The following is a 13,827-nucleotide window of genomic DNA, read 5'->3' as shown; positions in this document are numbered from 1 at the left end:
GACCTTGGGCAAGTCACTTTATCTCCCTGTGCCTCAGGCACCAAAAACATAGATTGTAAGCTCCACGGGGCAGGGACCTGTGCCTGCAAAATGTCTCTGTAAAGCGCTACGTAAAACTAGCAGCGCTATAGAAGAACAAGCTATTATTATTATAATGTCTGGGAAGAGATGTGAGCCCAAGGATTTACAGGAGGACGATGGGTTTAATAAAGAGAGAAAACAGAAAGAAAAACAAATTGGAGGGCAATGTAATAAAAAAGAAGAATAATATAATAATAAAAATGCTACATCCAATCTGACAAATTATGTAGTACATTACTATGTATTTGTTACTATTCTTTCTTCATAAATAAGGCTCATTTAATTAAATACTTTGGTCAAAATATTTTAAGCTTGCGACCATCTCACGGTAAACCCATTTCAGTAAGAACCAATATTATACTGTCTTATGTGTTTCTCGGTCACACACACACACACACACACACACACACACACACACACACACACACACACACACACACACACACACACACACACACACACACACACACACACACACACACACACACACACACACACACACACACACACACACACTGGATTTGGGTCTTGAGCTTGCTAAAATGTAAATGATATACCACATCCAAGGTAACAAAGTGCAACTGTAAAAGCATAATATATACAGCAATACAATATATACAAGAGTCCTAAGAACACGTCACGTCAGCAACTGAAGAAAATGCTGAGGGTCTAAATGACTAATCTAGTTATAGTTAAGAATAGCTACAAAAGGAGAAAGTAGGAGATACAGGTTAGTCTTACCTAGCGAAACAGATGAAAATCCCACTGCAAAGGGCTGTGCCTCCCCGAGCTGGACAGACACGTTAACATTAGAGATGGAGCAGTTGAAAATAACTGGGGCCAAAATCACAGGAAGAGGTCTGTGTGGAAACAGGAAGCCATTAACCCTTTATCCCTTTATAAAGGGAATTGCACTTCACTTGAACAAATGTTATGATTATAATTTATGGTGATAGAAAATGATATATGGTGAATTGTAGACAATTCAGGTGATCAGATTTCTGTCCCCCCCCACCCCAAAAAAAAACCCCAATAAATAAGTACTTTTTAGGTATTTGGAATTATGTTTTGTTGTAACCAGATATAGCATAGTTTGCAAATAAATCCTCAACTGCACATTTCTAAAATCACAAACTGTTTACCCCCCCTCCCCCCCCAAAACCCCAACACTTTTCTACAATCATGCTGAGTAACCTATTTATCATCAAAGGGGAATACGCAGCCAAGTTTGCACATTCTGCCCCTAACTCTAACACGGTTATTCAGTAACATGCTTGAGCTGTCCCAGCGACTCGTCAGACATTTACTTGTATTACTGGTGTTGTACAGCAAGAAAACAACTGCACGTTGGCAAATCGCCTCCACTGATTTGCGTGCCAATATGGAAATATTGGCCTTGTGGAAGGGAAATACGAAAGCTATTCTGACTATGGTGATAGGCCCGGGCATCAATTCTAGGTATGTCGCTTCTTTCCAATTAACCGTACTGTATTGTACCAGGGCCACGATGCATTGCAATGTAATGCCCACCCCCCAGCTGTACCTATGTAGCAGGTACACTACATGTGCTGGGTCCTGTAATACCAGCTATACCTATTAAAACAGAAGTTTGTGCGTGTTGAAAGCGGCACAGGTCAGGGGACTTCCATTGGAACTGCCTCCACCCAGCACGAGTACAGAAACTACAGTAGTAACTATATGTACGTACAATATTTTGGCGGGTTTAGTATTGCAGGCCAGTAAAGCAGTGAAGTGGTTGACACGCACACATAGAAGAATTTACAATGCATCTGATCACAGAGTTGCTATTAAACATGGTTGGGGGTTCCTCAGAATTTAACTTAGGAGACACACACACACACACACACACACACACACTTTGTGCTAAAGAAGGAATTCCTCCAGGGACCAAAGTGAAATAATTCCAGTGACATGTTTAAGGGGTCCCATCTGGGTAATTAAATCTGACACCTATAACAACTTTTAAATTGTTTTTTAAGTTAAACAAATAGGTTTGATTTCTCTGGCTCATCCCTTTTGTCTGATGTCACAGTGTGTTCAGCAAGTGCTTGCCCCTGTTCCCTCCCTCCACCCTCTCATCTTTATTCATTCTATGAGAAGGACAGGGTGGAATAAGGATTCGGAAAACACTTGATTGACAAACACCTCGCCATTCACAGGCCCGTAAAAAATAGTAAACTGTCCGTCTACACGGGATTGCCCACTTAATAAAGACCCCTGCTACACATTGATACATTTCACACAAGGGTTTTTTTTTCTACAACTCTGCCCCTTTAACCCTCTTGATAACAAACTCACCGATTCTTTTTGGTTGAGGCTTTGGGGGATATCTGTAACTGGCGTTCCAGCGCCATCAAGCTGAGCCAGTGGGAGAACTCCTGGTGCCGGTAGTGAATAATACAGGTGTTCAGAGCCACGTAGCTCGTGATATCAATGGAGGTGACCTGAAACGACAAGTCGGAAGGAGAGAGGAGTAAAACAGAACCACGCGTCGCCGGCTCATCCTGCACCAATAGGATTAAAGAGTCATGATCCTCTGGCCTCTTTTAAGCACAAGAAACCCCCAATTCACTCAAATAAGTCTTCCTTTCTCATGCAGCCTCTCTCACTAACCCTCACATTCATCACTCTCTTTTACTGGGTTAACGCACCAGAACAGGCATCAATTCCAGTTAATGGGAGTTACCGCTCGTTCCGGTGCAATAACCCGGAATGGAGCTTGATGAATCTGGGAGGGTAAGTGTGAAAGGCCACTGCAAATCCAGGGTACGTGTAAAGAAAACAAACACGTAGGTACAAAAATAAACATGGTAATCCAGAATGTCAGCCCTCGCACGTTTGAAACGTATTACATGTGGCTTTTTGTTTGTGTTCAGAAAAAAACAGCCGAACAACTGATTCATAAAGAAAGCAAATAAAAATAGCACTTGTGGTGCATTTTGCATCTCATACACAGGTCTGCAACCCTGTCTTTCCCCACTATCAGTTAGCAAACAGTGCTTCCACTGAAGCCAGGGATTCTGGGTAATGATATGCAAATGAGCACTCAGTGCCACCTTTTGCTTCTTATCCTATTTAACATGGAGCCCTATAAGCTTAAACCTGAGGTGTTACACAGCTTTTCACCACCGCCTGGGTTAAGAAAAGCAGAGCCAACGAGAAAAGAAACAAATCTGACTTGCTTATTAACAAAAATAAGTGCTTCAGCACAGGCGGTGCAGTCTTCCACTGAGCCACCTGTGCTGAAGCAGGGACATCGTGATAACCTGATCTGTTGGTGGCCCCTGAGGACGGGAGTTGCCCAGCCCCGGGCTAGCACTTTGCTGCTCAGTAAAGCAAACCAATTGCCATACATTTATGGCCCTGCTGTTTATTTGCAGCCTTCCTTTGCTTGACCTCTAAAGCCTGTAGGGTGGTAAAGGGGACATGTTCTCTAGCTCCACTCTGGGTATTGCATTTTTTAATGAGCCTGAAGGAACACAGCGTGAGCCCGACTGTGGGAATGTAGACATGTCACATCAGATTCTGTCACTTACTTGCACACCAGCCTTCAAGTGATTCAAGCAGATGATTCTCTGTCGGCTCTGAGACAGCAGCAGGCCGTCTGGAAAGCAAAGGCAGACAATAGACTTGTAATGGAAGGCTATGAGATCCTGTGTTATTTATTCATCCTCTGCTCATGTTACTGCGGCATGTTATGACCAAGTATGGGTTACAGTATCCGCCTCCTGCGATGGTCTGACCTACCTTCCACTAGCAGCTCGAAGCTCATCTGGGCCAGTTCTGAGGTGCCGAGGAACTTCCGCAGAGGCAGCTGGTCTTCCGCCCGTGTATAAGAAAATCGCAGGAGTTTCAGGGTCCAGTTCAGGTGCCTGGAAAGAGAGAGGGGGTTAAACCAAGATGGAGCCACTCAGATGAAACACAATCACCATGCTCTACCTATCCCTTTCTTTTAACAAGACTCATCTCTGTAGACATGCTCATTTACCTTTGCTGACTGTTCATGGAGAGAACCACAGTGCTATTCTCAAAGCCCACATCCACCTTGCAAGGTAACCGCTGCACCACCTGCAGCAACTTAGGAGATGCAGCATTTTCTGTAAATACATTGACGACATGAATCAGTATCATACGCAAAGAAGCAAACAGATAGTATGCGTTTGCTCACATTACACCAAGCATGTCAAACTCAAAGGCTAACACGGGCCAAATAAACAAGGTTTAAGTTTAGGTGGGCCGCAAAAAAACAAAAACTTCAATTTTCATAGAAACGTAGGTTTATTTCGAAAAGTACAGTATATATATATTAAAAAAAAAAAAAAAAGAACAATTAAATTAATGTTTTCTTCCTGACACTTGGCATCTCTGACTCTCCCTCCCTCTCTGACTCTCCCTCTCTCTGACTCTCTCTCCCTCCCTCTCCGACACACACACTCCTTCCCTCTCAGACACTCTCTCTCTCTCTCAGACACTCTCTCTCTCTCTGACACTCTCTCTCTCAGACACTCTCTCTCTCAGACACTCTCTCTCTCAGACACTCTCTCTCTCTCAGACACTCTCTCTCTCTCAGACACTCTCTCTCTCTCAGACACTCTCTCTCTCTCTCTCTCAGACACTCTCTCTCTCTCTCTCAGACACTCTCTCTCTCTCTCTCAGACACTCTCTCTCTCTCTCTCTGACACTCTCTCTCTCTCAGACACTCTCTCTCTCTCTCAGACACTCTCTCTCTCTCTCAGACACTCTCTCTCTCTCTCAGACACTCTCTCTCTCTCTCAGACACTCTCTCTCTCTCTCAGACACTCTCTCTCTCTCTGACACTCTCTCTCTCTCTGACACTCTCTCTCTCTCTCAGACACACTCTCTCTCTCTCAGACACACTCTCTCTCTCTCTCAGACACGCACTCTCTCTCTCTCTCAGACACGCACTCTCTCTCTCTCTCAGACACGCACTCTCTCTCTCTCTCAGACACGCACTCTCTCTCTCACAGACACGCACTCTCTCTCTCACAGACACGCACTCTCTCTCTCACAGACACGCACTCTCTCTCTCACAGACACGCACTCTCTCTCTCTGACACACTCTCTCTCTCTGGCACACTCTCTCTGACACACTCTCTCTGACACACTCTCTCTGACACACTCTCTCTCTCTCTGACACACTCTCTCTCTCTCTGACACACACACACACACACACACACAGCTACAGACAGACACACAGACAGACACACAGATACACACACACACACACACACACACGAGAGCAGAGGCAGCAACGGATGTGAGTGACTGGGGGGAGGGGGGGAGGAAAGGCATGCGATCCGTGCAGGACAGGCAAATGTACAACTAACTCCCCCCCAGCACCCCCCTACCTTCTCCTATCACCCGGGGCAGAAGGGGACGGGACACCGCGCAGCCACCAGCAGGCAGAGGAGCCAGGAGCAGGAAGGCAGACACACACACTCACCGTGTGCTCTGCACAAAGCGGAAGCCCCGCCCCCGGCTTCCTCTCTGCCTGCAGCCAATCCCCTGCGGCCCGGCCGAGATTAAGGAGGGATGGTGGGGAGGGATAATCGGAGGGAAGGTGGGGAGGGATAATCGCAGCGCCCCTCTAGGCAAGCCAGGGAGGGATAATCGCGGTGCCCCTCTAGGCAAGCCAGGGCGCCGCGGCGCACAGATTGGGAACCACTGGGCTGGGCCGCAAATATGTTCCTTGTGGGCCGCATGCGGCCCGTGGGCCGCGAGTTTGACATGCTTGCATTACACCTTCAGATTCAGAGCAGTATTCCCATATAACACAGTCTGAATTCATGTCTGGGCACCTCTAGAGACTTTTTGGTTCCCACTAACGGGCCTGTGCAATTAGGCAGGGCGGTGTACAATGTGAAAAAATAAATCATTGACCCAATGAGAGACGCAGGGTCTTGCACACTTCAGAAATGTTCTTTGCGGGGCCAATTACAATAAAGCACTAGAAGGTGGTATTATATATATATATATATATATCAATCATCTCTATATACAGCTGAACCCCATTATAACGCGGTGCACGGGAGCCACATGATGAGACTGCATTATAACCGGGATCGCAGGGGGGGGGGGGGGGGGGGGGAGGGAAATTACCGCCGGGGGTGTGCAAATGTGAACAGAGCGATGGCGATCCAGACCTACAGACAGGATGAGCCCCAGGGAGGGGATGGGCCCACATCAGAGGAGGGGTCTGGGCTCGAGGACCCAAGGGTGGGTAGTGCACAAAGGGGGGCACTGGGCCTGTCAGGCACCCTCTTCAACCAGTTAGTATGGAGGTGTGTGCGCGCATCAGCAAGAGAGGTAGTGTGTGGAGTGGGGGTGGGAGGGGGGGGTATGCAGTCTGAAACCAACATCAGCAGAGAGAGTAACTTCTACCTACCATTAATCTGTTTTAACGCCTCTGCTGCTGTGACATGAGGCCTCTCCCCACGTTGCAAGGCAGAAAACTCAGAGGGAAGGGAGGCAGCTGCAGCAAGAGAGGTAGTGTGGGGGGGGGGGGAGGGGAGGGAGGCAGCAAGAGAGGTAGTGTGTAGGGGGGGGGGAGGGGAGGGAGGCAGCAAGAGAGGTAGTGTGTGAGGGGGGAAGGGGGAAAGGGAGGCAGCAGCAGCAAGAAAGGTAGTGTGTGTGTGTGAGGGCGAGTGGGGGGAAGGAAGGCGCCGGAAGCAAGAGAGGTAGTGTGTGTGTGGTGAATTGAATTAGTGCTGGACTAAAATTAACTATTATTAGGTGTCACTAACCTGAAAAAAAGTGTCTTAAAAAATCTGGTGTATGTAGAACAAACAAATGTTACCATATATAGTGCAAATAATCTTATTAAAGAACAGTGTATACCTCCAGTCACAGCTGCTTGTGGTGTGCATGCCACGGTTAGAATCCCACATTGTCAGTGTGGAGAAGAGATGCTTTTACAGCTTTGGAGACCTGCATATGCTGGGATTTCCCCACTTACAACTGATCACTATTGGGCGGGGGGGTGGGGTTGGTGTGTGTGTGTGTGTGTCCGGACATTTCTCTCCGCAAATCATGGAAATTCCCCCCCCCCCCCAAATATATATATATATTTGCATATATATATGCAAATACAACTGTATGCTCATCTGCATGTCTTAGGCAGGTCTGCAACCCCGCCTTTCCCCATTATCACCCAGCATACAGCACTTCCACTGCAGCAAGGGATTCTGGGAAATGACATGCAAATGAGCACACAGTGTCACTTTTTGCCTCAATAACCATTTTTAACATGGTTCCCTATAGGCTTAAGCTTGCTGCATGGTCACAGCTTTGAGCACAGCCAGGGTTAAGGTGCATACCCAGAAAACCACCCACAGACAGTTGTTTCGACCTTGATGGGTCTCATCAGTGTTGGGTTGATTTTAACTGGGTATGCAAAAGAGGCTATGGGATAGGCTATATACCATAATACTGAGTTAAGTTATGGTGAGTAAAAAAAGTGACAAAAACCCTCCACAGGAAAGCAAATATGCAAATACAACTGTATGCTCATCTGCATGTCTTAGGCAGGTCTGCAACCCCGCCTTTCCCCATTATCACCCAGCATACAGCACTTCCACTGCAGCAAGGGATTCTGGGAAATGACATGCAAATGAGCACACAGTACATATATATATATATATATATATATATATATACACACACACACACACACACACACACACGGCTCGACAAACCCACCCCCCCCCCAAAAAAAACTCCCTCACCCCACCTCACGACTCTTACCTGTGGTGGGGTCCGGCGGCGTGGTGTGGCGATCTCCGACTTCTCCCCTGCAAATTGTACTCTTTCCCTGCAGGTCCTTAAAAAACGGCCGCGCTGCTTCAAATGACGCCGCTTTTTCATGGCAACGGGACGCCACGCAACGGGGCGTCGCACAGTGTCCCATTGTCATGGCAATGTGGCGCGGCCATTTTTCAGGACCTGCAGGGAAAAAGTACAATTTGCAGGCAAGAAGACAGAGATTGCCGCACCACGGCGCAGTAAGCACTCGACAGCGGCCAAAATGCACTAGCCCGTGGCTAGCGGGCGAGTGCATTTGTCAACATATATATATATGTTATTTTTTTAGTATACCGTCTGCACTAATGTGTTTCCCTTGAGATTTTACCTACCGACCAGACCGTCTGAACTATCATTGCCACAGATTGGGAGATGCGGTCTTTTCTTTGGGGGAAATGTGAGTAAATAGGACCGCATTTGGCTTTCGGCTCTCTGACCCAATTTGAAATGTATTACGCTATATTGTGCCCTTCCCATTCTTTCCGGTACGACATTATTCCTAAGAGATTCAGCAAGAATGTTGACATTGTTGAGCCCTTTTCCTGATTTGTCTGCGATTCCCTCAGCCCCAACCTGTGTCCGTGTCGGCCTGCTCCTCCGTGCTGTCCCTCTGCTCTACTGCAACCATGTCCCCGTGAAGCAATTCGCTGTGGAATAGACTCTCGTGCAACTCTGCATGCAGGCCGCGCACCCTCAGACTGATGGCTCGCAGGCTCCGCTGGCTGATACTGCACTCCACAGTCAGAGCCAGGGACAGTTCTGCAAGGCAGGCTTCGTCCTGTGCCAAGAGGAGAGGGACAAAAGCATGAGCCAGCCGCCTTTTCTCAGCAGGGATGAGGACAATCGTCTGAACATTTAATGCATGAGACATGATGTGGTGAAATAAAAGAGCTGCTGGCATACAAGTATAAATGTGTTCTGGTTAATAAGACGACCATGACATAAAAATATGTGCCCCATTGAAACCCCTGGATTGTAAGCAGTGCCGGATTACCCACTAGGCTTGTGCCCCCCAAGCTCTACGGGGCCGCCGTAGGTTGCCGGTGCTGTGGCTCCCCATGCAGCAGCCTGGCGGTCACTGCCTGCCATACACTCCCTCCTCCTGTCGGCGCCGGGATCCAACTTTCCCCCCCCGACCGGAGGAGGGAGCTGCAGAGTCCCCGGACATCACGCGAGGTAAGGTGTGTCGGTGTAAGAGAGAGAGAGGGGTCATGGCAACCAGACAGCGTGAGGTCATGAAGCTGCGAGAGGAGGGCTGCTTCAAGGAAAAGCAAAAAATCATCAAGCCAGCCAGTAATGTCACAGCCACAAAACTCAGATGTGTTTGAGTAGAAGGTTAAGAGGGCTCAGTCAAAGAACGACCGTGTCAAGAACAAACACAAAAGAAGATTTTCAAAGACAACAGCTCTACTTCTGCCTATTAAGGACTGTTTGTATCCCACTGAGACTCACCTGCTGGCTGCTCTTCAGCACTTTGCTGGTCAACTGGTTCATGTTCAGTGTACAGTCCAGACTGTAGGACAATCAGAAAACATGCAAGTGGTGTGTGTGTCTACAATGATATGGTCAAAATATGACTGCAACAAACCCCTTCATTGCCCCTTCGTGAGGACAAGCAATAACGTTCAACTTTAATCTCTATACCCACATTTGGATGGGAGCTGTATCTACCTCTCTGTCTCATGTTTCTACTGCCCCTTTCCCTGGGTCTCCCCCCTGATTCCCCATATCAGTGGAGTCCCATTACCACTGCTAAAGTCTCCGCTCTTAAGCCTCCGTCAAATAACATAAATGCATAAGAAGCATTTTAGTAGCCCACTCACGTCTCATAATAAACTTTTGCCTAATCAACAGCACTTCCTTTATCTCCCTGTTACAAATGTAAATATAACTCCTCCTCTGCTTACCAAACTTATCCTTGGGATCCTAAGCCAGAAGCAGTTTTTATGATAGCCTATTCATAATTACATAGTAGATGGGGTTGGAAAAAAAGACATATGTCCATCAAGTTCAAACTATACTACATTTATACAGATTTATTAACAGATACATACCCTATCAAACACATATGTATTACATTAGTTAATATTAAACAAGATGCTTCTCAAGATCCCAAAGATATGTTAGGAAATCTAAGGTCAGAACACACACACACACACACACACACACACACACACACACACACACTTCTTGTACTGATGCCCTGTATCAGCTTTAAAAGTGGCAAAGTCGAGTACCCTGGCACCACGGTTTAATAACATAGCAATGACAGGTAGAAAAAAATGTAAAACATAAACATTCAAATAATGTTAGTAAGTACGGGGATAATAATTACGGATGTATTCGTATATAGTATTGAAAACATACGCAGGTTGACTTCTGGCACTGGATGGAGCCATATGGAACAGCACTACTTAATTAATGTAGGCCAAAGTGACTCGCCAAAACTCAGTCAGAGAGTTGACACTTGGATTTTATATATATATATACACACACACACACACACACACAGTGTTTTTACTACCAAGCTGCTATTTCAGTTCATTCATCTTCACTGGTGGAGGGATAATACAAGTATTGAGCAGCCTTCCAGACACCGTTGCAAGAGGAGCAGAGAGACTGTAAAGCTGGTGGGAATCATTATTCCCATCCTCCTTTCCAACAGTGAGAGTAAAGCTGCTCTGGAATCAAAATGTTTGAGACGTGGGTGAGGAGGATGCTGGGTGGTTACCTCTTCCCATCGCTGTCCAATAGGAAACTAGTCCTGGAAACGGTCATGTGCCAAAGGGATTCTGACTTAGCCACATTCAGGACCATGATGTTGATGGAGTCCAAATGGACAGACAGCAGCTGTAAAAGACAACAGCATAAGAGCCCCTTTTCCATTACATTGGATTGCATTTTTCTTTTGAAAAAAAGTTACAAGGAACAATAGAGAACAATACAAATCCTTTAGTTCAAAAATGTACACATGGAACAAAAAAACTGTCTAAGACGGCGCTCCCACAATGTACACCCGTGACCAGTGACAGTTAAATACTGTGATATATAGTAACAGTGTCAATCAAACTGTGTGAGAACGTGTCTAGATATTCAATGAAAATAATCTATTCAGTGCTCATAAATTGGCGAAACAAATATCTATCTATATATATATATATATATATAACACTTTGCATGTCCGCGCCCTCACACAGTATCCCTCGGGTGCAGATGTGTGATGTGAGCAGTAACTTACCTGGGACAGGATTCTCAGCAGTGAGGGATTCAGGACGGCCTTGTCTCCATCCTCTCTGTTCACGTCTGCTGGAGCCTCCGGGGTAAGGCGTGGAGAAGCTGCTGTCCCCTGCAGGTCAGTGCGAATGCGTACCTCCCCAAAACACAGTGCAAAGTAGTGACTGAAAGGAAGAGGTACATTGTAAGTGTAAAGCAGCAATACTGCTTTCCTTTTTTATTTTTTTCCAGCGCATTATAGGTTTAAAGCAGGGGGTCTCCGGAGTTAGACTGCGTTAATTTCAGCTCCGGGGACCCCCTGCTTTCCGAGATACTTACCTCCATAGGGGGTGCCGGTAGCAGCTCAAGCTGGGCTGTGTGGGGCTATTGAAATGGCAGATTTAAAGCCCCCGCGGGTCAAAAGGAGGCCGTGACGTCATCTCTTGTGCCTTCCTATTTGCCTGCGTGAGCAGGGCATTTAAAGACCAGAGAAGAACCAGCATCCCCTATGGATGCAAGTATCTCCGAAAGCAGGGGGTCACCGGAGCGGAAATGAATGGGGTTCAACTCCAGAGACCCACCCTTTCATACCTATCCCCCCAAAAATGCACGTTCTGCTGTTGAAATAAAGGAGACACACAAACAAAGTGAAAGTCAGAAAGCCTTGGGGTATTACAGATGACGAGCCAAGACATGAACAGAGAAAGTCTTAGGTCAAACTGGCTTGTTGTTCAAAAGCAAAGCTAAAGACTCAATAGGTCCCAACCAAAAGATGGCCCAGTCCCTATCACTTAATGTCCTGAAGCTGGAGATTTTACCCTAGAGTTAATGTACAGCTAGGCAAGTCCAAGAAAGTCCATTGAAGCAAAATATGTCCTAAATAGGCTATTCACACACAGGAAGCATTGTCAGAATGACCAGGCCCACTGGGGTGGCAGGTGCTGGTCATATAGGTACTCACGGTAACTCATGGTTCAGTAGCTTGCTGGACACCCAGACACTGTCAATTTCCTAAAACAAAACACAGCAAAGCTCATGTTAACAGAATGCAGTGTTGTCGTTGCTTCACCTTAACACACACACACACCGAAGCATTCACACATTGAGGCATCTCCAATCTTCAGTCTCTCTCAGACTGGACTAGATCCTTCTTTTTCAATATAAAAAGTTAAAAAGCTGTTCATTTGCTTGAGCCTTTTATATACCTGTCCTTCAGAATATTTTTCTGGGATGTCCATTAAACCTAGTTCCAAGGAGATGAGGGAGTGGGGGACATCAGTCATAAAAATAGAAAACACAAATGAGCAGTACAACAAAGACTCGTGTGGATGAGGACTCAAAGAAACCTCCAAAAGTTATACTCGCATGCTAGTGAGTTTAAAAGAACAAATCACAATCTGTGGCAATGTAGATGAGTTGTGTGGTGGATGCAGGCTCTCAGAAGAGGAAAGGAAAACACCATAGCGCAAATATATATGTAACAAAACCTTTATAAAATATCCCATCCAAACCTATAGAATGCGCACTTACAAGAAGGCCATTCTTTTAGGCGTTGTACAAAGTTAACATTCACCATCTCGCTGCAAGCGGCGATCTCACCGCTTCCGCGACGCTGATGGAGTTTGCTGCTGGATGCCGGCTGGTGTAACTTCCGGCAGCGGCCTCCCGGGAACTTCGGCAGATCCAGCAGCAGTTCCCTCTCCGACTTGATATTCTTCTCTGGTGTGCAACGTGTTTCACTGCGTGTCAGCTTTGTCAGGAGTGACTGACGAAGCTGACACGCAGCGAAACGCGTTGAGTCCCAGAGAAGAATATCAAGTCGGAGAGGGAACTGCTGCTGGATCTGCTGAAGTTCCCGGGAGGCCGCTGCCGGAAGTTACACCAGCCGGCATCCAGCAGCAAACTCCATCAGCGTCGCGGAAGCGGTGACATCGCCGCTTGCAACGAGATGGTGAATTTTAACTTTGTACAACCGGGGTTGCCACCTCTCCGGGTTTCACCCGGAGACTTCGGGTTTCGCATCCCCTTCTCCAGGCTACGGGTTTGCCCCTGAAATCTCCGGATGGGCGGGTGGTCTGGACGACAGAGAGCAGTTGAGAGCTCAAGTCAGTGAAGCAGGAGCCGGGCGGCAGAGGATTGGACGGCTGTGGACCAATCACCACAGATGTGGCGGAGCGTGCTGTGTGCGCGCACACACGAGCGCTCCCAAGAAGTACCCCCCAACTCGGAAGTCAAGACCTTCTTGACTTTCTTTGTCTTCAGTGCAACCCGGTACAGATCACTGACCTGGTCCTGTCCGCCACTGCGGTGCCACGCTGCCTGCTCACTCAGTCCTTACTTTGTCCTCTCTGGCTGTCTTCCTCATCCTGCTATTCCCCCTGCTTCCAGTGCCTGTTCCCCCTGCTTCCAGTGCCTGTTCCCCCTGCTTCCAGTGCCTGTTCCCCCTGCTTCCAGTGCCTGTTCCCCCTGCTTCCACTGCCTGTTCCCCCTGCTTCCACTGCCTGTTCCCCCTGCTTCCAGTGCCTGTTCCCCTTGCTTCCAGTGCCTGTTCCCCCTGCTTCCAGTGCCTGTTCCCCCTGCTTCCACTGCCTGTTCCCCCTGCTTCCAGTGCCTGTTCCCCCTGCTTCCACTGCCTGTTCCCCCTGCTTCCACTGCCTGTTCCCCTTGCTTCCAGTGCCTGTTCCCCCTGCT

General features: G+C 47.4%; 1 protein-coding gene across 2 annotated transcripts in view; it reads right to left on the bottom strand.

The window, feature by feature from the left end:
* The window catches only part of BLTP2 (bridge-like lipid transfer protein family member 2), an 89,243-nt gene that overhangs the window by 57,136 nt on the left and 18,280 nt on the right, over positions 1–13,827 (bottom strand). For both annotated transcript variants that reach the window (XM_075589260.1, XM_075589261.1), the window contains exons 3-12: positions 12,098–12,147; positions 11,162–11,321; positions 10,655–10,773; positions 9,376–9,436; positions 8,497–8,701; positions 4,091–4,199; positions 3,850–3,974; positions 3,639–3,706; positions 2,401–2,546; positions 823–941 (exon numbers count right to left, since the gene is read on the bottom strand). In XM_075589260.1, coding sequence (XP_075445375.1) covers positions 823–941; positions 2,401–2,546; positions 3,639–3,706; positions 3,850–3,974; positions 4,091–4,199; positions 8,497–8,701; positions 9,376–9,436; positions 10,655–10,773; positions 11,162–11,321; positions 12,098–12,147 — 1,162 coding nt within the window. The remainder of the gene's footprint in view (positions 1–822; positions 942–2,400; positions 2,547–3,638; positions 3,707–3,849; positions 3,975–4,090; positions 4,200–8,496; positions 8,702–9,375; positions 9,437–10,654; positions 10,774–11,161; positions 11,322–12,097; positions 12,148–13,827) is intronic.

The sequence above is a fragment of the Ascaphus truei genome, chromosome 3 (genome assembly GCF_040206685.1).
Source record: "Ascaphus truei isolate aAscTru1 chromosome 3, aAscTru1.hap1, whole genome shotgun sequence".
Taxonomy (NCBI): domain Eukaryota; kingdom Metazoa; phylum Chordata; class Amphibia; order Anura; family Ascaphidae; genus Ascaphus; species Ascaphus truei.
The sequence above is the reverse complement of the archived record's forward strand: the minus strand, read 5'-3'. Positions and strand labels throughout refer to the sequence as shown.